The 25,318-nt window shown below is 35.9% G+C and overlaps 1 protein-coding gene across 4 annotated transcripts in view; it reads right to left on the bottom strand.

The window, feature by feature from the left end:
• SNX16 (sorting nexin 16) overlaps nucleotides 1-25,318 on the bottom strand; it is a 32,754-nt gene that overhangs the window by 1,150 nt on the left and 6,286 nt on the right. For 3 of the 4 annotated variants that reach the window (XM_061123848.1, XM_061123847.1, XM_061123849.1), the window contains 5 exons: nucleotides 23,179-23,265; nucleotides 15,504-15,652; nucleotides 5,882-5,951; nucleotides 1,324-1,460; nucleotides 676-795 (listed from right to left, as the gene is read on the bottom strand). In XM_061123848.1, the coding sequence (XP_060979831.1) occupies nucleotides 676-795; nucleotides 1,324-1,460; nucleotides 5,882-5,951; nucleotides 15,504-15,652; nucleotides 23,179-23,265 (563 nt within the window). The remainder of the gene's footprint in view (nucleotides 1-675; nucleotides 796-1,323; nucleotides 1,461-5,881; nucleotides 5,952-15,503; nucleotides 15,653-23,178; nucleotides 23,266-25,318) is intronic. The other variant, XM_061123850.1, reaches the window with a different exon arrangement.

Genomic DNA, 25,318 nt, shown 5'->3' with positions numbered 1-25,318 from the left:
TCGCCTATTACCTTATAATTTTTTTTAGCTCATGTAAAGAATATTTAATGGAAAAATACTCAATAAAAAAGAATATCTAAATATTCAATCAGAAATTTAATAAAGTTATCATTGCCAGATAACACCTCTGGGGATGATTTTTAACTCTTTTAGCTTTCTGAACTACTGTTTTTCAATAAAAATCTAGTTTGTAATGACCTTTACCAACATAAAATTTGTTCTCATAGTTATAGCTTAATGAGCATCTCTGAAGTATTAATGATGACCTTGGACTTATATGCAATAAAAATTCTATGTGTGTTCAAATATACTATCTATCCATCACTCCTATTATGTAGACAGGGTAGATGCTGTTACAGTGTCCCACTTTTTGCATGGAGAAGACTGACGCTGAGAGAGATTAAAGTGATTTGTCAAGGTTACAAAATTAGTGAATGAACTGAGTCACACCCCTATTAATTCAGACATACCTTCAAAATGAGTAATAAAATGTAGAGCCTGGATGCCAAAGACTCACTTTTAGGGACAGTCTAGAATATGTAGAGTTTCCCTGTGTTTGCTCATCAGATTCATGATACAATGATACTGAATTCATAAAAACATACTCCATAGAGCATGACTATTTCCCGCCAATTACTCAGATGATTAGGCCACAGTAAACCAAACATTATATACCTAGATTCTTCATCCGGGACACCTTGATCAACCTCAAGCGCAGAGGGCTCCACCTTTAGGATCTGTCTAGCTTCTGTTCCTGATGTGAGCAGGGATTTTTCAGGTTTCAAAGATAGTGTCCTAGCGGTAAAGTACAGTAATAAGTTATTTTCTATGAATAAAATAGGTATACATTTATTGTTGTCGATGCATGTAGCTTTAGCAGCTTTTAGCTGCTCTAAGTGGAGTCATATACTTAATAAACTGCTGACTCTAAGTGTCAACAGTGATATCAGTACTTATGATTAATTTAAAATGATTTTAACATCAATTTGATATATGCTGACAAGAAGGCAAACCAGAAGTATCAATATGTGAAAAGTTGGTATAAATGACTAGAAACAAACATATCATTTAAATAGGTTAAAATAAATAATGTTTGCCTTGGTGAACAACTACAGCTTTATTTTCCTGGTATTTCCTACCCTTCAAATCTTCAGCCTTCTAAATAAATAATCAGACAACAATTCTCCCCATCTATGAGGATGTACACCATGAGTCTAAGACTTCTGGAGTCAGAAATTTCCTAAGGTATATTAATGGACAGAAGGTATTTAGTACAGAGTACTGAGCTGAACTTGGACTGAAAGTGCAGCCCACAGCACATACCTGACTCTGTTTTCTAGAGCGTCTATAAGAAGCTGCTTCTCACTGAGCAGCTTCTTCAGTGATTCCAACTCTTTTTGTTTTTCAAGTAGTTCTTTTTGAAAACGGTAGTTTGTCTCTTCTAAAGTTTCACAGAAAGCCTTAAAAACAAACAGCAAATAAAAACCACATGCAGAAAGAGAATAACATTAACTACTTATGCAGTACACTCTCTAGAGTGTAACTGAAAAGTTCACGAACACAGATAAGCAAAACAATATGGATCAAAACAAACAAGCCAGGTGATTTGTTCTCCACTCTCATCTTTTTAGGTCTCTGCTATCTTAGATCTCACTTACTGGGGAAATCATAAATAAATACAAGTCCCTTTTCCTGAGAATGATTAAATAGTAAGTCAGGGTGCCAGAAATTTATATGTGATATGTCTCCAGTGTACAACTGGGAAAAAATTACTAATAACCACTGTTTTAGTTTCTATTCTCCTCCGTCTGCTTTTGCCCAGTCTGAGATGATTATACTGAAAAAACAAAACAGAAACCAACTGTGGTTATTGACTCCATTTGTGTTAGCTCATAAGACATATCTGATAATCAGAATTTCCTTCATAGTACCCTCAATATTATTTCCCCTTGCTTCTCCTTTCACTATATTCATGCGAGGACATTTTACCCTTTATGCCAGGAAGTTAAACTACTGAAATAAAAATTAAAATCATACTGACATGAAGAATGATGTCATGAAAAAATCTGGGTCACTCACCACACTGAGATTTTCAATATTGCTGATCAATTCTTTAAATGACCTCTTGTTATCTATCATCCCCTGTCTCCTGTGTGACTGTTTGAATCCCTCATTCCTGCAAACTCTCTACAGTATGTTACTCCTGGTTATCCCAAGCCCAGCAGATGATCTTTATTCCCATCCCAGAAAAAAATGCTCCCCTCCCAGAATCCTCACTACATTTGTATCTCGGGAAAATGTGCCTCTTCACGTGAAGCCCCATCTCCTCTGGAAGTCTGTCCTGTCCCATACACTCTCTCTTAAATTCTCAACTTGCTCCTCTCTTTTGGCTCTTAAGTTTATTTAATCAACTTGACTGAAACTGATTAAGCAAACTCTAAAAATCTCTCCACTGAAAAATAGCCATTTCACCACTCTTCTGGTACGAGTCTCTCTAGCTACTAACTCATTTTCTTCTTTTCAAAATAAAAAAAGATTTCCACAGAAAAACTTTTTATCATTCAAATTTATCCCCTCCCTCCATCCCTATCCATGGCTAAGTTCACTAGTAGTTTTACTCTTTTTTCTATATTAACTGTGCCCAGGCAAATGCTAACAATGACTTCTAACTGTCAAATCCAAAATGCTGCTTTTCTCAACTACACAGCATGTCACTACACTTAAAAAGTAAGTAAAAAAAAAAAAAAAAATTTATTGGCATCTGTGAAACCCTGTGGTTCCCCTAACTTTACAGTGAGATTTTTACTTGTTCTTTACACATGGGCATTCACAGTTTTGTCCTTGATTATATATTCTCTTGTTCTATATGATGTCCTTGGGCAATTACTGTTACCACTTCAACTATAACCTATGCTATTTGCTATCAACTTTCATTTTTTTTCCCCCGCTAATCTCCAGCCCAGATCTTTCCTGAGTACATAGTTGTCATTCATATGCCTGTTGGTCCTCTTCAATTGGACGGACAAACAGTAGGTTAGAAGGCACTCCCAAGGGAACATCTGCTCTACCTCCTAATCCGTAATCACCAAATCCACCAGGCAGGCCTCTTAGATCACGGCATTTTGCTACTTTCTGCGACCCAGGCAGCCAAGTCTTTGCCACTTCCCTCTTCTCCTCCTCCCTAACATCTCATATGTGTTTGTCATTTACTCATTTCTACTGTGCAGTACTGGCAGCATAAGGATAACTAATGAGATCAATGAAAGAAGAGAGTCCAGAAGTGAACCCCTGTTCTTTACATTCACTTGACTTTTGATAAAGGTGCCAATATAACTCAACACAGGGCACTGACAATTAAATATTTATAGAAACTCAAGATCATTACTTCACACCTTATACAAAATTAGCTCAGGATGGATATAAGAGTTAAAACTATAAAGCTTCTAGAAAACAAATTAGGAGAAAATACTTGTGGTCATATGTTAGGCAGAGTTCTTGTGATACAATACCAAAACCATAAACCAAAATAGAAAAGTGATAAAATTTAATAATTAAAAACATTAGGACTTCAAAATATACCATTAAGAAGATAAAAAGAGACATACAGACTATGAGAAAATATACGCAAAACACGTATTTGATAAAGGACTTGTATTTAAAGAATTCTCACAACTCAGTAAGACAAACAATCCAACTAAAAAAATAAGCAAAAAGCTTTGATTCATCAAGGAAAACATACAAATGGCATAAAAAGCACATGAAAAAGCGATTAACATGAAAATCATTATGGAAATAAAATTAAAAGTTTAATGAAATACCATGACATATCTACAAGAAAGGCTATAATCCAAAAGACAGATAATATCTACTGCCTGTGAGAATCTGGAGAAACTGGAACTCTCATACACGACAAGTGGGAACATAAAATGATATAGCCACTTGAGAAAATTCTGCTTTTTAAAAAAAGCTAACATAAATGTTTGGTTATATGGCAAACATAATTTGCCATATAACCAGATATTCTACTCTCAGGAACCAACCTAAGAGAAAAGAAAACATATGTCCACATAGTCTTCTTGAAATTGTTCAAAGCTGCATTATTCATAACAGTACAAAGCTGGAAATAATCCAAATATCCCTCAGCTGGTGACTGGATAAACAAAAGGTGGTATATGTATACAATGGAAAACCATTCAGGAACAAAAAGTAACGAAATACTGAGACTGTTACATAGATGGGCTTCCCAGGTGGTACTAGTGGTAAAGAACTTGCCTGCCAATGCAGGAGATGCAAGAGACCTGGGTTCAATCCCTGGGTTGGGAAGATCCCTGGAGTAGAAAATGGTTACCTGCTCCAGTATTTCTGCCTGAAAAATCCCATGGACAGAGGAGCCTGGTGGGCTACACAGTCCATGGGGTCACAAAGAGTCGGACATGACTGAGAGACTGAGCACATCATTAGCACACATAACATGGGTGATGCTCAAAAACATTACAGTAGATTTAATGATCTGTTTTTTAATAGGCTATGCATATTGTACATATGGTACTATGTATTTATGTACTATGTATTTATATATGTATTTATGTATTTATATAGACACATACACATTTTACACGCACATGAGTTGGTGATGGACAGGGAAGCCTGGCATGCTGCAGTCCAGGGGATTGCAGAATCGGACACGACTGAGCGACTGAACTGAACTGACACATATTTATATACACACATGTGTGCTAAGTTGCTTCAGTAGTGTCCAGTTCTTTGCAGCCCTGTGGACTGTGGCTGCCAGGCTCCTCTGTCCATGGGATTCTCCAAGCAAGAATACTGGAATGGGTTGCTATGCCCTCCTCCAGAGGATCGTCCCCATTCAGGGATCAAACCTGTGTCTCTTGCATTGCAAGCAGATTCTTTACCAGTGAGCCACTGGGGAAGTACTGTGTACACACGATACGATTCTACCTATACGAAATAGCCAGAAAAGAAATTCGCAGAGACTGAGAGCAGAACAGGAGTCATCTGAGGCTGGCACTGGGGAATGACTGCAAAATGGCTTATAGAATTTTTTTTGAGGTCGTGGAAATTTCTAAAATTGGAGTATGCTAATGAAGGCACAGCTCTACAAATTTACTAAAAGTTATTAAATTGTACATTTAAATGAAATAGCAAATAACAAATTTTATGGATGAAAATTTTATTTCAATAAAGCTGTTTTTTAAAAAAAGCCATGGCATTCTTCTAACACAAAGAACTGACTCAGTTTAACTGAAAACATCAACAATTAAATCTGTTCCACTTAAAAGTCATTAAACATTTGGGGAAAAACTTGCATAAAATCCTAGCTAACCTATTATTACCAAATCTGTGAATCTAGCCAATTTCTTCAGAAAGAGGCCACTTTAGACGTCAATTAGCGTAATCTGAGTAGCATCAAGCTTGAGCTGAACTGGTAACAAGACAGTAACTTCGACTTCTGAGATTAGTTTTTTAAATTTGATTTTAAAAAATGTAGTTTCCTTACTCTGATACTTGGATGGAAGAAAATTCAACATACACATATTACTTTTGAATGTAAAATAAATTTCCAAGTAATTTTTTTTTTTTGCTTTCTGATATGGTAAAAACACAGAGAATAAACGTAGGATTTAATTTTAGAGCTTCACTGACTATATGATATGTACAAAATTTTACTTTTTTCACTGAATTAGGTCCATGTATTTCAATGAAAGAAAGCTTTGACTCAAACATTAAAAGCTTTCTGTGCAAAACTACCAGTCTGAAATTATAATTTTGCTGTTTGCTATTCCATTCAAGAAACAATGTAGTTATTGTATGGTATTATTTGTTCCTCTTTTCATGTGATATATAATACAGCACTTACCCTGCTTTCTTCTAAGCTATCAAATGGACCTGGTGGATCATCCAGACAAAGAAAGTCTCTCACTGCAAGGCTTTCAAAGGAAAAAAAAAAATAGCTGGGGTACAAATAAGTTTACAAAAGACAGCAGAGAGCAAAAGTTATTCCGAAGCTATGGTGTTTTAAGCAAGTTGGTTCTTCTGATAAGCAAGAAAATGAGCAAGATGGCTTATGTGTTTTCACACAAGTAACAAAATACAAATATAAAATTGATAGAAGATACAAAGATTTTAGGTTATTTCTAAGATCCTATGAACAAACAGAGATTCTGAATTTGTTACATAGTCTATATGACACAAAACATAAATCTGAATAATGGTACAAGAGATCAACTTAAATGGTGAACAGGCATAGTATTATTTTCAGAGAAACGTGAATTTGAACTAGTCTAAAAAAGTTACTATCTTGTTATGAAGAAATACAATTTCTAATTTATCTATCATTGTTCCCTCTTCAGGAGATGATTCTAAAGTAATTACAAATTAAAAGATTTTTCTTGCAATTATGTTTATTATAATAATTTACTTAAATATTTTCTCTAGAGAGTTCAAGAGAAAGAATTCTGACCATTCCATTTATGAATTACCAAAAATTTCAAAATAATGAAATAATATGTTATTATTAAAAAACTGAACTTCCTTGTTATACAACATTCCTCTTTCTAAAAAGTAATTTGGGACTGAGAGAGACAGCTCTGTGTGTGTTAAAGCTGTGAATCCTTAAAGTATGACTGGGCTTCCCCAGTGGCTCAGCAATAAAGAACTCATCTGCAATACAGGAGACAGTCAGAAAGATCCCCTGGAGAAGGAAATGACAATCCATTCCTATATTCTTGCCTAGGAAATCCCCTGGACAGAGGAGCCTGGGGCCATAGTCCATGGGGTTGCAAACAGTTGGACACGACTTAGCGATTAAACAACAAGAGTTCTACTCAAATGAAGTCCAACAGATTCTCTAATTCTTTTTTCCTCTATAATTATAAGGTTATATTCTATATCCCACTTTGTTTAATCTATGGCATAAGAATGAAATTTAACAATGGCATCACAATTGTAATTTACAAAACACTTTTTTAAGGGGTTCAATACATTTCTTCTGTTTCAATAGGACTCAGTTGATGGAGGAAGAAAGTTAATACTCTCAAGCTTTTTTTCTTATCCAAGAAAAGGGGCAGACAAGAATGTCAGAGTAGTGTTTGAGCAAACAATTGCTTTATCAAAAATTCTGATCTTTTTCTTGTCTAGAAAGTCAAGCTCTTACCCCTTCCTGAGAATCACTGACTAGAGAACTTTACTTAGATTTGATAAACACTTGATTGCCTATATGTGCCATGGCCTGCTTAGCGATTTCTTATATATTATCAATGTATGATTTATAAACAAATCAATTAAATTCAAATAAAGCATAAGTACCAAAGAGTCTATACTATTAAATGACCTATGGATTAAATAAAAGTCAATTCTTTTAAAAAAGTTTTATTTACTTGTTCACTGATAAGTTCAATATAACCCCTAATCTCTCTTCTGTATTCAACGCTTAATACTTTTCATTTGACCATGATAATAAAGGTAAGAAAAATATCAGGAGACAAAACTATCTAAGAGAAAATCCAATAATCTGGAATTGAAAGAAAAGACTACTTTTCTGCTCTCTTTGGTATGTAGAATTAACTTTTTAGAGTGGTTGGGAAATCCCTATTTTAAAATTGTGATAAATTATTGACTTAATGTGCCCAACGTAAGGAAACCGGAGATGGTATTCTTCAGCATTGCTTTTATCAGAGCAAACCTGCTCTGTAACTTAGACTCTTCCTTTAAGTCTCCTGAAAAAGCTTCCTTCAAAAGAGTTTCACTGTAATTTTCAAACTTCTTAATAAACTATTTCACTCAGTGAATCTTCACCTTGTATTTCATATCTTTTTTCTTTCATGGGTATGTATTTGTTTAGATGCCAGTTTTCTAACAGACCAGCCAGTAGTCAAGTATGGATGTGAGAGTTGGACTATAAAGAGAGCTGAGCACAGAAGAATTGATGCTTTTGAACTGTGGTGCTGGAGAAGACTCTTGAGAGTCCCTTGGACTGCAAGGAGATCCAACCAGTCCATCCTAGAGGAGATCAGTCCTGGGTGTTCATTGGAAGGACTGATGTTGATGCTGAAACTCCAATACTTTGGCCACCTGATGTGAAGAGCTGACTCATTTGAAAAGACCCTGATGCTGGGAAAGACTGAAGGCAGGAGGAGAAGGGGACGACAGAGGATGAGATGGTTGGATGGCATCACCGACTCGATGGGCATGAGTTTGAGTAAACTCCGGGAGTTGGTGATGGACAGGGAGGCCTGGCGTGCTGCAGTCCATGGGGTCGCAGAGTCGGACACGACTGAGCGACTGAACAACTGTGCTCTCTATCTCAAAATTTATGTTTAAAAAAAAGCTAAAACTAATACAATTCATTAAAAAGTCAATAAAGAGCTAAGTAAAAAATGTACTAAATGTACTAAAATTCTCGATACTAATTCTGTCAAAACCAAATTAAGCACAAAAAGTCACTGCATGAAAAAATTAATGAGGGATTTCAGATAGAAATGTTTTATTAATTACTTCTCTTCAGTAATCTCAACTAGTAAAATGAAAATAACAAAATTTGACATTAACTATAGCCTTGAGGATAGGGACTCTCAAGGCTGGTGGCAGTGAGGGTCGAGGTGCAGGAACTGGGCTGGTGGGTGTGAAGCTGAAGGGCTCCGCTTCCGTAACTGTGGCGGATGTGTGGGCCTGGTTTTGGGGCCTGGTTTACACCTTGATTATGTCTCACCTGGTTACTTTTAGCTCATTTGTGTCCCGACCTTCAGTTTTATTCCTTCTAACATGAAATGCTTCCAGAACAAATGCTTTATGTCAAACCACCCGAGCCTCCTCTCACAAGAGGGAACAAAGCTGAGGTCTTGGTGTTCGCATAAAGTGCCTGCGTACATTCAAACTTTAATTGCCTTCCTTATTTGACACTTCAGAAGTAGTACATCCTCATGTCTATCGTGTTGTTTCATGCTTGCCGCTATTATCCTGGCCCACCCTCCCCCCCTTCACTTAGCCAACTCATACTCAATCTTCATGTCTCAGTTCATCTAACATCTCCTCAAACAATCTCCTCCACCTAAACCCCCTTCCTCCACACTCTAGTGGGTTCAGTGCTCTTATGTGCATTACCACACCACCCTGAGGAGATGCCCGTCACAGGACTTCTACACGGTCTTATCAGCATTATCTGTTTCACCAAGCAGTCTTCTGTTTCACCAAAAAGTAGACGACAAGTTCCAGAACTGTACAGAGTCTGAACCAATTAGCACAGCACAGAGTAAGTATTCAAAAATAATGAATTTATTTGTAAGAGCTATGCAATTAGAAGAAAAAAAGCAATGAAACTGTTAAGAGCATTAGAACAAACTTCTATCCACTGTTGTAGATAAATAATACAACAGAACTCTCAAATTTGAGGTGGATTTTAGTTTTCAACAGATATTCTTACTTTCATGAGAAAGTAAGCTTAGACAGCGAAATGTAAGACCAAGTCTTAAGAGTTAAAAGAAGGTTAGAATCTGGTGACTTCTGATGGTATGACTTCAAGATTTATGAAGAAGCACAACAAAAAGAATAAGAAACTTAGAGCTAAAAGTGAATATTTTTAGAGAATATTTAGTCTAATTACTTCATTTTCTAATTGGAGACATTGATTAAAATCAGTTAAGTAATTGCTTAAAATTATTTCACTATGAAACTCAGAAAACTGAATTTTGCATAAGATCTTTGAGACCCAATTAGGTAAGAGTTTACATGTATCTGAATACAACATATTTAGCTTTAAACTGCATTAAAAAGAAAACTGTCCATAATTAAATGTCTACCAAACTAATATTTTGTGTAAAAATCATCCAACCAACCTTAGCAATAATGTGTTCATTCTCATGAGCTGGCATGACATAAGCTATTGCTTATATAACTGAATTCTTTCATTTTATAAAAATACTAAGGTTAACTCAACCTCTCCTGACAGTCTCTTTACATATAAAAACAACTTAGACACACAAGAAGATATGAAAATGTATAAAAAAGTTACTTTAGATATTCTTGCTCAAAAATTAGATTTATTGACTTTTACAACTAGAAGAGACCCCTAAGAAGTCATTAATTCAATATATCCCATGTGATAATTTCCTCTTTAATACCACTGATAGTTTCCTAGCCTAGTCTCTTCTAATACTTAAGGTAAACTCACTTACTCAAAAGGCAGAACAGATTTCTATACCAGACAGCTTAAAATGACATGTAACTTTTTTATCTGAGTTTAGGGGGGCTTCCTCTAACTTCTCATTTATTCTTAGTTCTACATGTTAGTCTTGCTATTCAAAATGAGGTCCTAGGCCGGCGGCATCGGCATCACCGAGACTGGTTAGAAACGCTGCATCTCCACTCCCAATCTTGCTAATTCAGAACCTGCATTTGAACATGATGTGCATGGCAGTGGAGGAGCATGGCTTTAAAACTATCATTTAATTGATTCTTTTCTGAATGTTTATTTACTTATTTTTGTCCGTGCTTGGTCTTCACTGCTGTGTGGTAGTTAGCTGTGGAGAGCAGGGGCTACTCTAGGTGCAGGGGTCTCTCTCGTGGAGCACTGGCTCTGGAACACGTGGGCTTCAACAGTTGCAGCTCCCAGGCTCCAAGGCACAGGCTCCACAGCTGCAGTGCACGGACTTAGTCCCCTGAGGCGTGTGGGATCTTCCCGGATCAGGGATTGAACCCGTGTCTCCTGCATTGGCAGGAGGATTCTTTACCATTGAGCCACCAGGGAAGTCCTCATTTGATTAATTCTTTTCCCCATCACAAGCTTTCAAACACCTGACTATGGTTATCATGTCTCTCCAAGTAAGTTTTCTTTTCGAAGGGTAAAGATTCTCATTTCTTTCAATTGATTCCTCAAGTAAAATGTTTGGATAGTATTTTTTTTTAAATCATGAGCTTCCGTTAATCCAGATATACCTGGACTTTTTTTCTTTTAAAACAGATGTAGAATTTAAAACACTGAATTCTGGCACTGAACCCGGTATAGATGAATGGTAATATAAGGAAAATATATATAATTTTAACCCTTGCATTTTAAAGCATTAAGAAGAAAAATCTGGTAAATCAGGATATATGTGTAGTAATTCCGAAAACATGGAGTAGTAAGATATTTGCTGTGCTGATTAAATGATGTAATTATTTCAAAATAGCAGAAGCCAGAATAAAACAGTAGCTATATTTTAACTATATAGCTACAAGAGACGTTCCCCCTCCATCTGTCTTTATGCATTTGACAAGCTAAGCTAGATGCTGTTTCAGGTACAGGATTGTGCCTGCTTGCTTCTGTATTTTGATGTATTTCTCATTTGGAAAGTCCTTCTTTACTTTCTCTCTGTCAATTCAAATATCAGTAATTCTTTAAAACCCAGCTTAAATATCTCCGTCTAGGAAGCTTCCTCCAACTCCTCCAGTTAAAAGTTCTCTCTTTCCTTCCCCTTCTGAAAAAGACAGATATCCAACTTTTATTTTTTGGTGTGTCTTCTTCCTATTTAGTTTTCTTAAATAAAGGATTAGCATCTAATGCACCTTTGTGTAGCTGCAATACCTTATATATCGTAAAAGACCTAAATAAACATTTATTGAACAAACAAAACCATTAAGAAATTCTATCATGAAAATATTAACGTTTTTGTTTTATTTTCTATTTTCTAAATGTATCTGAAAATAATATTCTCTTAAAACACTTAAACCAACAATTCCTAATATCCCTTGGATCTCAACTGCATTGTGAGGTGCTAAGGAATCAAAAAGCAAAGTGAAAGAACTGCATAAAGAAGTAGTATCAAACAATTATTTGGCCATAAAGACAGTAACTTTCTGTGCTGCCATTCGAACTGGAACAGGACACTAACAGGCATACCAATAGGTAATGTAAACTAACTGACACTTTAAATAGTGATTCTTAAATATGCAATTTCATGTTTTTATAAAGAAGAATAGGGATTCTGTCTTTTCCCCTTTCCTCCCTTAGAAGAAATTCATAGATGGACCTGTACTCTTAATCTATCATTCATGGTTCTCAAACCCCACTCCCTACTTCCAGTATTGTTGGTTCACTGCAAACAGGACTGATCATCCCCTTCTCTGAATTCCTTTAACTTTTACCATCTGTATCATGTCAAGTAGAATTTTATAATCTCCCTTATTTTGTTACAAGAGAAGCCTAATGTCTTCAAACGAATTAAGATTAGTAAATAGATCCTCAATTTCTGTTATACCCTTCTTAGTATGAAAAGGGACAAATGCTTAAGATATAGACTAATAATTCTTCCTTCTGCCAAGTCATGTTTTAAATACTTATTAAGAAACTGCTTAAAATGTGAAATAAAAAACGCTACTCATCACTCACGAAAAAGACGGTACCTGAGAACAAACATAAGGTTTCTACGCTTATCTTACTTCCATGGGGTTGCAAAGAGTTGGGACATGAATTAGCAACTGAACAACAATAACAACACATACATTATTTAGAGTTCCATGTATCTTACTGAATTCCTTCGGTATCTGAGATATATGACAAAAATACACAGGCAAGTCTAAGTGTGAGGCACACTACAGCTTTTTGTATGAGACTTTAGAACCTTTAATATTCTAGGAAATTCAAATGAAACCTTTCCCCAACTTACTTGACCAAGAAATCTTTCTTTTCCTGAAAACATCTATCTGTGAATTGAATAAGACCGCTATCACTGTTCTAAGGACAATTTTAGAAACTGTTTTAGAAATAGGATCTTGAACATTTACAGAGATCTAGTACCAAAAATTAAAAAAAAAGATACAGCTCAACTAAGATACACTTTTAATGTTTTAAAAAAAAAATCAATAAATCATAAGATGAGTTTATCAATGTGGTTCAGACTATATAATATTTCATTAAATAAAGAGGATGTAGTCATTTATAGAATAAATTCAATTTTAATTTGCTATATTTTCAATACAAATATATAAAGGTTTAACGAATAAGGAGTAAGAGAAAAGGAATAGGATTTGTTGATTTCTTAGAGATAAAAGTCTTTTACGGTATGGTATAAAACATATTTTCTTCAAGGTTTTCTCTATGATTTTAGAGTTTGTTGGCTTTTATTCCTGCTTTGTATATCTGAATTAACATTATTTTTTTTCCCTTTGGAGATTAAAAAAAAAAATACAGAAAAATAGGGAGCATCCATCTTCCCAGCACCTAGACAAGAACACACAATTGCTAAGTTTAATCATATTTACTTCAGCCTCTTTTTCTTATAAACAGTATAATAACAACTATCAACAGTCCTGCCACTCATTCAGCAAGGACTTTTTGACATGGACTGCTGCATCATGCTAACAGGCCCTGCACACTGAATGGTGGGTGAAAGAGCCACACGACCCACCCCTGTGTATGTACCGTTCAGCCTGGTGGGAGAACACAATCAAGTAATCACAGAAACAGTTACAAACTGAAGGCTACTGAAGTAAAGTTCCAACCAGCCTTGTTCAGCTGGGATTCCACATGAGGATTAAATCCTATTGCCAATGATATGAGTGACTATTTTCTCAATTCTCTTAAGACTGGTGGTATATGGCTAGTATCATCCTAGAGAGAAGTTAGTCTGTTACATGCAACAGGTGTCTTAAGACATTAGGAACTGACTTTCAGAACCAGTAGAGAAGACACTATGAGAAAGACTTGACCTGATTTTTAGTGGTGGTGATGGATGAGGGGCTGGTCAGGAGACCAACCTAAGGAAGTGAAGTCTGCTTGAAACCTGAAGGAGTTATCTAGGCTGGGGCTGGGCAAGGAGCAAGGAGCAAGGGCAGTACTGTGAAATGTATTTCTAGGAACAGCATATTAAAAAAGGAACAGGGGACTCTGAAAAAGCACAAGACCAACTATGTCTGATGCAGAGAACAGGCGCAGGGAGGAATAATGAAACATAAAGTTGGAAGGACAGACATGTAGTCAGGGACCAGAAAGGATGATTTAAATTGCATCACAAAAGGCCACTGTGGCTCCAGTGGGCTACAGAAACAGGAGTGGATGAGGAAGACAGTGGTGGGAAAGGAGTAATTTAAGTGAGAAGCAACCACTTAGACTAGAGTGGCAATGGCAGGGATGGAGAAATGCAGACAGATTTGAGTACTATTTAAAGTATAACACCAGGGATGTGTCCAAATGACTGGGTTTTGGGTAGACAATGATGCTGAATATTGGGGGAAAAGTGAGGGAGTGAGCTGTGAAGTCTGTTCTAGGTTTGAGGTCACACTGAGATGTCTGAAGGAGATGGCAAGGAGGCAACTGCAGCAGTGAATCTGGAAATGGGAGGAGAGGTCTGGCTTGTAGTTACTTTATTAGAGGAAAGTGAGGAGGGATGGCAGAGATCTCAGGCAGTCACCGAGCTTAGCACACATTAAGAAGCAAGATATATATGTACAGGACATGTGTCGTGTGTAATATCAGTTCAGCCGCTCAGTCATGTCCGACTCTTTGCAACCCCATGAATCGCAGCACGCCAGGCCTCCCTGTCCATCTAAGGTGATACAAATAAAAGAAAGACTAAGAAGAAAGGGTGAAAAAAGTGAGAGCGGTTTTATTTGTTTTCCATTTTTATGTGAAAAATTGCTGAAGATCGTTACAACAGTAGGTCTCTACAACATGCTATTGCTGCACTGTAAATGCCCTCTGCTGTTGGTTAGTCACGAAGTCGTGTCTGAGTCTTTTGTGACCCCAAAGACTGTAGCCCGCCAGGCTACTCTGTCCATGGGATTTTCCAGGCAAGAACACTGGAGTGGGTTGCCATTTCCTACTCCAGGGGATCTTCCTGACCCATGGATCCAACCCCTGTCTCATATACTGGCAGGTGGATTCTTTACTATCGAGGCACCTGGGAAGTTATAAATATGCTAATTTTTTCAAAATGGTTCTAATTTATCTGATAATGTAAGTTCCAAGATTAGATACCCAGATGCAATCAGATCATATAGCAATTTTCTTGTAAATATATTCAGATACAAAAAATAAAGAAAGGATATAGATCCCTTCTTTCCCTTTGTAATTGTTTCTGGTATTTTTACTTCACTCTCTGTATAAATTAACCTGATTTCATGATTTTTGTATTACTTTGGATAATTATAAATATTGTCAAAATTATATAGTGTCATATTTACCAAAAATCTACCAAAATGCTAGCTACTATTGTAAGTTATTTCTAAAACACTAAAATCAAGTTTACAGCTCGGTAGGTGGTTTAACTATATGGCACAGTGAATTTTTAACTTCGCTGGAGTTTTTGTAAGTGTTAGTATAAACCAAAACCAAGTAAGCGCACACTGAAAAAAGCCAAGAAAACCACAGCTATGCTTTCAGACAGGATGAGTAATTATACTCCCACCTTGTGTTTTTTGTGCTTGAATAAATATGGTCCTAGATTTACTCTCTAGTTTAAACCAGTTATTGGAATGCATTCGTAACTCTTATTCAATTTGTTACATACCAGTTAGCAATGTCCTTGTGAGCTACTAAATTCTGAAGAAACGCTTGTAATCCTAATTGCCTATCTTCTAAAAAGTCGGCATTGTAATTATCTCTAAACCAGCGTTTTGGTGGAAGGGCTAATCGAAAGCCTGGAAACATCTCTTTTAACTGAAAAAGAAGAAAACAGAAAATACAATGTTCAACTAAATTACCTGAATTCTAAAAAATCTAACCTGTTGACTCTATGAAACTATTCACAAAACAAGCTTACAATAAAATTTAAATTCAGATATATGCTTTTTACAGCTTGACTGCTTTACTTTGATTTCCACCAGCTGTGTATGCATAGGAGTTACAGTTGCTCCTCGTCCCTGCTAACACTTGGTATTGTCCATCTTTTTAATGTTAGCCATCCTACTAGGCGTGTAGTAGTATTTCACTGTGGCTTTAATTTGCCTATCTCTGTTGACAAATGGTGTTAAGTATCTTTTCATGTGCTTGGATCTATTCAAATCTTCTGAACCCTCTGCTTTTCAAAAAACGGGGTACTTGTCTTTGGATTAGGTTGTCAAGAGTTCTTTATATAGTCTAGATACAAGTTCTTTATATAGTCTATATACAGTTCTAGTATAGAACTGGTCTATACTAGTTCTTTATATAGTCTTTATATAGTCTAGATACTAGTCAGGTATATGTACGATGAATGTATTCTCCCAAACTGTGTTTTCACTTTTCATGTTATTCTTAATGGAGTACATTTAAAAATCTTTACTGTTTCCTAACTCATCCTTTTTTTTTTTTCCTTTTCTGGTTTATGCTGTCTTAGATACTATCTAAGAAACCTTTGCTCACTCCAGGGCTGTAAAAATTTTCTTCTATGTTTTTTCCTAGATGTTCATAGTTTTAACTTTTACATTTTGGCTTCTAATCCATTTTACATATTTGGCTTAAATTTTACTTTCTTAGGGAAGGCTTTCCTACCTTCTAGGCTGGGTGAGATTTCCCTTTATACACTTTGATTAACTGACTATATTAATATAACTGGATAACAAGGTACCTCAAAATCCAGTGGAATAGAACAATCATTTATTAGGCCATGGACTCTGTGGGCTGGCAATTCCTACAGGGCAGGGTGAGGATGGATTATTTGTTTCACAATGAATTAGAACTTCAGCTGGACACTTGAGGTTGAGAAGCATCTGAAGTTCACTCCCACATATTTATACAGGAATAGGCTGTGTCCTGGCTGAGACCTTAGCTGGGGCTGTCAATCACAAGCCTGACAGGGCCTCTCCACGTATAGTGGACTTTCTCACCGCATAGAGACTGGGTTTCAAAGAGGGAGCATCCCAAGACAGAAAGCCAGGATGAAGCTGTATACTTCTTATGGTCTAGCCTCATTCACAAAGCTTCAGTTCCACTGTTCTCTATTACATCAGTCACGAGCCCACTCATTTTCGAGGCAGAGAGGAAACAAGATTCTACCCCTTGACAGTAAGTGGCAAGATTCCGGGAGAGCATATGGGACTGAGAATGCTGCTGCAGACATTGTTGGAAAAGACAATATGCCACACATTATCAAATCTTTCACTTATTTTTTAAATGACATTTATCATGAGGCAAATTAAGTAATGTTTATTTAACTGGACTCTCCTACCAGACCAGTCATTCTAAATGTTGGCTGCACACTGGAATCACCCAAGGAACTTTTGAGTAGGAACTCATAGATATTCTGAGAGGGCTCCACTGTAAACAGCTCCCTTTTGTCTGAAGATGATTAATTGATATTAATGACTGCGTCCTACCTCTGACATATTTGGATTTTAACTGGTTGGGATATGGCCTGGGCATTGTAATTTTAAAAAGCTCTCCAGGGGAGTGCAAGGTACAGCTGAGATTGAGAATCATTTTACACACAGTTGCACCCCCAATGCCTAACACAATGCCTGCTACATTACAAGTAGTCAACAATCTACATTCAACAAATGGATGAAATGAAATGGAACCACATACATTCACATTTCTCTACTTAAATACAAGACAAAATATTACAATGTAAGAAAAAAGACTAGCAGAGGAGAAAGATTCACAGGGTAAAAAGCTAAAGAAAAATATAAAACATTCTGTCAACATTTCTATACTGAAAATTCTGATTTGATTTCAAGATGTAGATAGATATTTTTGGCCTTGGAGTCTGATTGTTTACTGTTTGAAAGTAATAAAAGCTGTAAGGATGAAATAAAAATAGTCTTTTTAAAAATTAATTTTAAGCTTTAAAATTTAAACGTAACATATGTCCACATGCATGGTTAGATTTTTTTTTCCCCCTTAAAAAATAATCCTCTGAAAAGAGTGAGTTGTTCCATAATTAGGCCTTCACAAAGTGTTTATAAGTGCTTATTCAATAACTTTACTTTGAACAAAGTACAATTTGGGAACTATACATTAGCTTGAAATAACTAATAAATGCTAGCTTTTATATTTCATTAAACATTAATAGATTTCCTGTGAAATGACATCAAAATAGGCATTTGATATTTCTATAAAAAAGCCTTGAAAAAAATGACACACATGCTGTGGGATTAAGATGGAGAACTGAGCACATTCATCTAATTCTGTCTTTCTGAGTTCTGCTAAAATTATGGTAAAGAGAAAGAAACTTAAAACAACATACTGGAAACTAAAAAGCACTGAGGAGAGCAGCAATTGGCTCAAGAGAGCCAAGAAACCTGAGGTGCAGAAAAACTTACTCCAAGTTCATACTTAGAGACCTCAAACTGCTCGCAAACGGGCAGCACAAGGCAGGAGCCTGGAAAACACCTCTGGAGAGTCTGATCAACTCAATAGCAATGACTTTAAGATCCTGCAATCAGAAGTTCTCCAGGAAAAGCCCACCTTTCCCATTACACAGTGAATCTTGAAGTCAACACAAGACTCTCCCATGAAGTAAGAGATTCCAATCAGCTATTAGTACCCAACTGTTAATCATGAGCAGACAACCAAGAATTACTACACACTAGTACTTAACATGGAAGACAAAGACAAATATCACAAGGAGGAAAAAGTATTAATAAAAATACAAACAATCACTAATGCAGTCAATGGATTAAGATACTACATTAAGAAATAAGAATAAGATGATCAAGAGAGGAAATTCAGAGAAAAGATGGTGTTAGAAAGAGAAAAGGAAAACTGCCTTCAAAATAGCCAAAAAAAAAAAAAATAGTAAACAGGGGGAGGAAAAGATCCAGAATCATATAGAGCCAGCCCAAAGGTCTGTTTTATAAGAGAGGTGACACAGAACATAGAAGGGAGGAATTCATTAATAAAGCAATTCAAAAACACGTCTCTGAACTGAAAGACATGGACTTCCCAGAGTGTCCAAGTTAACACAAGAAAAGAACCTACAGAAAGTCACTGTGTGTCCCCTTCCTCTTGAACCTCCCCCACCCCCCCACCTTCCTCCCCACCCCACCCTACAGCTGTCAGAGAGGCCTAGTTTGAGTTCCCTGAGCCATACAGCAAATTCCTATTGGCTATTCATGTTGATGTTTGGCAGAAACCAACACAGTTCTGTAAAGCAATTATCCTTCAATTAAAAAATAAATTTAGAAGGTGGCCAAAAAAAAAAAAAAAGGTCACTGGAAATTTCAGATTAATTACAGAGAGAAGATTCAAAAGACTTCTAAAGAAGAAAAAAACAGGTGACACCCAAGTGATCAGGAGCAAGAACAGCTCTGGACTTCTCGAGGGCAATACGCAACACTAAGAACAAGATAAAACAGCTTAATGTCTTCAACATTCTGAAAGGACATTTTCCAACCTAGAATTCTATACCCAGCCCACATTTCAACCAAGCATGAAAATGGAGTGAGCATTTTAGACGTGTGGGGTCTGAAGGACACCGCTTCCCATGCGGCCTTCCTCAAGAAGCCACTGAAGGGTGAGTTCTGCCAAGAGGAGCCTATGATCCAAGAAAGAAGATACAACACAAAGGAAAGGAACCCCGACAACGTAAAAAGTGAAAAAACCCAGAAGGATAGTGAAAGGCAGCTTTACAACTGCCTCATGTCGGTCAGTTTGGGACAGTTCAGGACAGTGTGACCCAAGAGACAGACATGTTGAAGACTACCATGAGTTTCTTTTTAATGGAAGGACTGAATGCTTGGTTGAGCTTAGCCCAGATTTTCATATGAGCTCTGCTTGTCTTGACAGTGGGCTGATAATGGTTCTGCTTCCTCTCTATGCTCTGCTGGGTGGGACCAATTGAGAATAATCATTTTACATCAGAGAATTACTCAACTTTAAACTACTTCTGCAAACTGGAAGTAGAAAACAGTGAGTTTTCTAGAAGAAAATAAAGAAAACCTCACTCTCATGGCCACATTTCTGCAAACTATTCATCACCAGTCTGCTCTACAACTCTGCCAGATGTCTCAACTCTGAGAGACTGTGTGTTCCAGACGTTGCTCATGACTTTGCCCTCTAACTTTCTCAGAAGAGGTTCTGAAAAACTCCTAGAGAAGTTGAAGCCAGATTATAACCCAGGTAATTTAAAAAAGAGGAAGAAAAAATTTCTCTTTCTAAACAGTGTTATTTTAACTAAAATGATTTTCACATTGACAACTGGCTATTTTTTTCCTCACTACTATAGAAAAATGGAAAATGTAAACTCCTTAACGTTAGAATCACATCTGTATAGTTTCTATATGATACCAAATTCCTAGCACAGCGAAGAACTAAAAAACTTCATGACTGGTTTTACAAAATGAAAGATGCTAAGATTTTACTTTAACAATTATAAAAATAATAACTACCATTTAAACTGTGTGGCTGCTGGTGTCTGACACACATTTTTGATTCTTGCCAGTAAAATCAGGTGATGAATGGAGCTCTTTCTGGTACCTAGAAGACTGACATATACACTTATTAATTTTAAGTGCCCAACTTAGAGGATCAAGGATATATTTTAGAAGACTTAAACTTCTATTAACATCTTTTTTCAAAAGCTTAAGAGCGATCTAAATCCCAGCTTGCCTAAGGCAAGAAATATTTTGGCAGTAAAGATGAATCTAAAGAGATAAAAGGAAGCAAACACTAAATAATACTTGAGTCCTGAGGAGAACAAAAGTCATAAAGGATGAAATAGCTCTGAACTAAAACTGTTAGAAATGAGTTTGTATGAACAAAAATTATAACAATTTCGTAAGAAAGTTAAGAATTCCACTTAAGTATGTGGTAACTTAATGAATCACTTTGGTCTTGTGTATTTTAACCATTTAAAAAGATGAACGGAAGTAACAAATTACAGGTTTTTAAATCAACAATGTAAAATAAGAACTCAGGAACAGAAAATAAGATTTAAGATTTATATATGATATAAATATCTTAGAAATAATATTAAGTATTTTGACATGTTGCAACAAGTCATCTTAACAATACCTTAATTAAGGATAAAATAGTTTAGCATTTTATATTTTACCTTTTCATTAAAACTGAGGTTTAAGAATGGTGGAAGCTTTTTGGCATCCCAGCAGTTGCAAAGTCTCATAAATGGAACTTCCCATCACCAACCGTTTTAAGAACACACCAACTTGAGAAGTTCAGAGAGTTCAAGAAGGCGAGAGGGAAGATGGCAGGTGGGAAAGTAGGACCAATAAAGTTTCCTCTACTCAACATCTATCAAAATTAGGGAGTAACCCGTGGTCTGAGGTCATCGTACTTGGCCTCTCTGAAGCATCGTAAACTGCTTGCTTCTTTTGGAAAAATGTTTTTTCTCTTGGTTTCTTAGATACCAGTTACCCCTACCTGTCCTACCTGGTTTTCCTCCAGCTCTTTGAACACTTCAGCTGCTGTTTCTCTACTGAATTATTAGTGCAATTTACTCAATCAATTCCCTAGTGTTAGAAATTTATGTTGGTTCTAATTTTTACTATTTAAAATAAAATAAAAAATGAAAAAAAGAGAACAATACACAAAACATTATGAGAAATATCCATAGGGCTACATCCTGCCCATATCAATAATTTATTATATAGGATAAATCCCAGAAATGTAATTATTGTGTCAAATTATGCATAGCTTTAGGATGTCCTCTAGGAAGACTTATGTTTCTAACAACAGATATACCACTTAAAGGCTGTCAACTTGACAGGTGAAAATTAAAATGGTTTTTCTTTCTTTTCTTTAACTGTAATTTTACTTGTTTATTGGTGGTGCTGGATCTTCATGGTTGTGCAGACTTTCCTCTAGTTGCAGAGAGCGGGGGCCTCTCTCCAGCTGCAGTGTGTGAGCCTCTTGCTGGGGCAACCTCTCCTGTTGTGGGGGACAGGCTCCAGGGCACAGTGCCTTCAGCAGCTGCAGCACGTGGCCTCAGCAGCGGTGGCTCCCGGGCCATGGAGCACAGGCTCAGCAGCTGTGGTGCATGGGTTCAGCTGCTCCATGGCATATGGGATCCTCCCAGACCAGGGCCTGAACCCATGTCTGCTGCAATGGCAGGCAGATTCTTTACCACTGAGCTACCAGGAAAGCCCAAAAGGTAAAAAATAGTGTCTTAATTTTCTTTTCTTAGAGTACTTGTGATAGTAAATGGTTTCCAAATTTATTGGTTATTTTTATTTCTTCTGTGGATTACACAGTTCATATCACTTGCTGAATTTTCTATTTTGGGGTGTTTCTTGTTACTTATTTTTAAGGGTACTTAATGTACTGAGGTTTATTATTATCTTCTTTGTTTCACATGTGCAGTGGGCACATGTGAATTCTAGACGGCTCCAAGACCTTTGCTCCTGGTGTAGCCTCTGTGCTTCCTTGTTACACAGCAAAAATGATTTTGTACATGCAATTAGGGTTACTATTGAGTTGACCTTAAGACAGGAAAACTATTTACGTGAGCCTAATCTTATCACTTTAGCGCTATAAAGGTAAAGCTTCTTCCTGGCTGGTGACAAAAGAGAAAGCCAGAGATATTCCAGCACAAGAAAAACTTGACCAGCTCTTGCTGACTTTAAAGATGGAAGGGTCATGTGCAAGAGCTGAAGAATAGTATCTACGGGCCAAGAACAACCTTTGGCTAACAACCAGCAAGGAAACAGGGACCTTGTCTCACAATCACAAGAAACCAAACTCTGCCAACAACAATGATACTGAAAGCTAATTCTTTCCCAGAGCCTCCAGATAAGAGGCCAGTCAAGTCAACATTTTGATTCTGACCCTGTTTGACCCTAAGCAGCAAACCCAGCTGAGCACTCCAAATCTCTAAATAATGAAGAGGTGTGTTTTAAGCCACAAAGTTTGTGATAATTTGTAATACAGCAAAGAAAACTAATCATTATAATATGCTAAATTTTTCTTCTTCATTCTTCTGTAATCCTGTGATTTTGGGGGTCTTATACACATACATCTTTTCAAAGTTACAAGATTATGTAAATAATTATATTTCTGTTGCCAATTTTAAGGTTTTCACTTTTTTAATATTAAAAATAATTTTTTGTTTCCAACAAAAGGAAGTTATATGTAGAGATGGGAGTTCAGACTCTATATATTAAATGAAACAGTTGTTAGGAAATAGCAAAGATTTGACTTCACTCAAATAATTAACAAAGGAGAAAAAAACAAGTAACAACAGTAGAACTCCAGGAACAGATAATAATTCCAAACTGAAAAATCAGTTTTAGATTTATTAAAGTACTTACTTTATCATTAAGCCTAGAGAAGTCAGTGTATCTTCTAAAAACTACCCAGCTTTCTTCTGGGGTCTTCTTTACTAATATTTTATATACCTATGGAGAGAGAGAGAGAGAGTTTTAAAATATATTTCTGTAAATATTTTAAAATTTAAGCCAAATAATTTTAAAACTTTTACTTGACAAGCCAGATGGTAACGATTATTATGTTAAAAGTTCAGAAATTATTTAGGCCATCAAATCTTCAAATAATCAAATGTAGGAACCAAAAGCAAAGATTTTTTTTCTCAGGACTGACAAATTTGAGGCAAAATGCTTTTCTGAAGCACACTAATAATAAATAAACTCATCAGCCTCTAAAATGTATTTTATGCTGCTGCCAAGTTGCATCAGTTGTGTCTGACTCTGTGCGACCCCATAGACGGCAGCCCACCAGGCTCCCCCATCCCTGGGATTCTCCAGGCAAGAGTACTGGAGTGGGTTGCCATTGCCTTCTCTGATATTTTATGCTAATATATTCTAAAATTAATATGAAAAATAGCCACTATTATCTTACACAGTCCATTTAATAATCAAAATAACTATAGTTAAATTAATAATCAATAACTGCCAAGCAAAGTTTTCAAATAAATCAGATGTTTTAATCTTCAAGGATGAAATACAAGGTAGAAAATATCTGTATTAGATGAAAGTTTACATTTCTATAATTATGTAAAATTTTCTAGGCTACTGAATAGAAAAATTTGGTTGAAGCAAGTCAATATTTTAAAAGGTACTTAAGAAAAAGCTAGATTCTATGTTTCCTAAGGATAATTTTAGAATTTATTGCAAGGAAATACTATTTACAACAGAATCTCAGAGAAACATCTGGTAGTTTTTAGTACAGTGTTTTGAGCTAAGCTAAATACATGACACACAAAAAGTACTCAATATCTATTGAATGAGTGAAACTCTCTTAAAAAGAGTAACGTTTTCCTTCAAGTTAAGGTGTGGAATAGCTTTCAACTGTAGCTCTAGAGCTGCACTCTAGCTGCAAACGGCTACAAAATACTTGAAATGTGACTTTGACACATGCTGTGAGTGTAATATAGACCAGATTTCAAAGACTTAGTATGAAAAAAGATGTAAAAATACTTCATTAAAAAGATTATATAATGGTTACATGTTGAAATAATCATACTTTAAATATATTAAACAAAATACATTACTAAATATAATTTCATCAGTTTCTTTTTACTTTTTTTAACACTAAAAATTAGGAAATTTTAAATTACAAGTATGACTCATATTATAATCTTAGTGGATGATCTAGAGACAATTTATTAGTTAGGGATTGTTGATCATCCTTACAATTTGATTCTTCTCCCTTACAGACTTCTCAGCTTTGAAGGGAGAGAATCAGCAAGGTTTAGGTTGGATTCTTTAGTTTTCAAGTAAAAAGTAAATAATTTATCTTTGTAACATATAAAGGTGAGGATGAAGATTATTTAGATACCCTGTAAAGTCTCCAGAAAGTCCTGATGTAAAATAGTCATGCAGAGGATAAAAAGTAAATATTCTTTCCAGAAGTTACTAATTCAAAAAGGGATAAAATGACTTTAATACTTTTGACTGTGAATAACTGATGCATGATAAAAGTCAACTTCATATGATAATTACTTCAACTATACATAATACATATTAACTTTATTTTTTCTGTTTTAAAAAATGAGCCCTTTTCTAACTGCTACCCTTCACAGTGGTCCTTTTTTTCTCTAGGAAAAACACAGGATAGATTTTTGCTTTATTTTTTCTAGAAAGCTCTCCTATCTACTTGTTTAAGTAGTACTTTCAACGAAAACTATGTACAGTACTGATCATTGCTTCCTCCAAGTTCTAATAGCAGCTATTGTCTCTACTCTTTATTTGAAACTTAGTGTATACTACTTTGTACTCTTGTTTTATGTAGTCTCTGTTTTAACTAAACAAATGTAGACACATACACTGATCATAAAATACATACAGAAAAGCACAAAAACTTCAGTATACAACTTAATAATAGATTTTCGCAAACACACCATGTACGGAGTAACAAGAGGAAGAAACAGAAACAAAACATTACCAAAGAAGTCCACCGCATGACTCTTTCCGGAACCTGCTCACCACCCCT

Source organism: Dama dama, chromosome 21, assembly GCF_033118175.1.
Source record: "Dama dama isolate Ldn47 chromosome 21, ASM3311817v1, whole genome shotgun sequence".
NCBI lineage: Eukaryota > Metazoa > Chordata > Mammalia > Artiodactyla > Cervidae > Dama > Dama dama.
The sequence above is the reverse complement of the archived record's forward strand: the minus strand, read 5'-3'. Positions and strand labels throughout refer to the sequence as shown.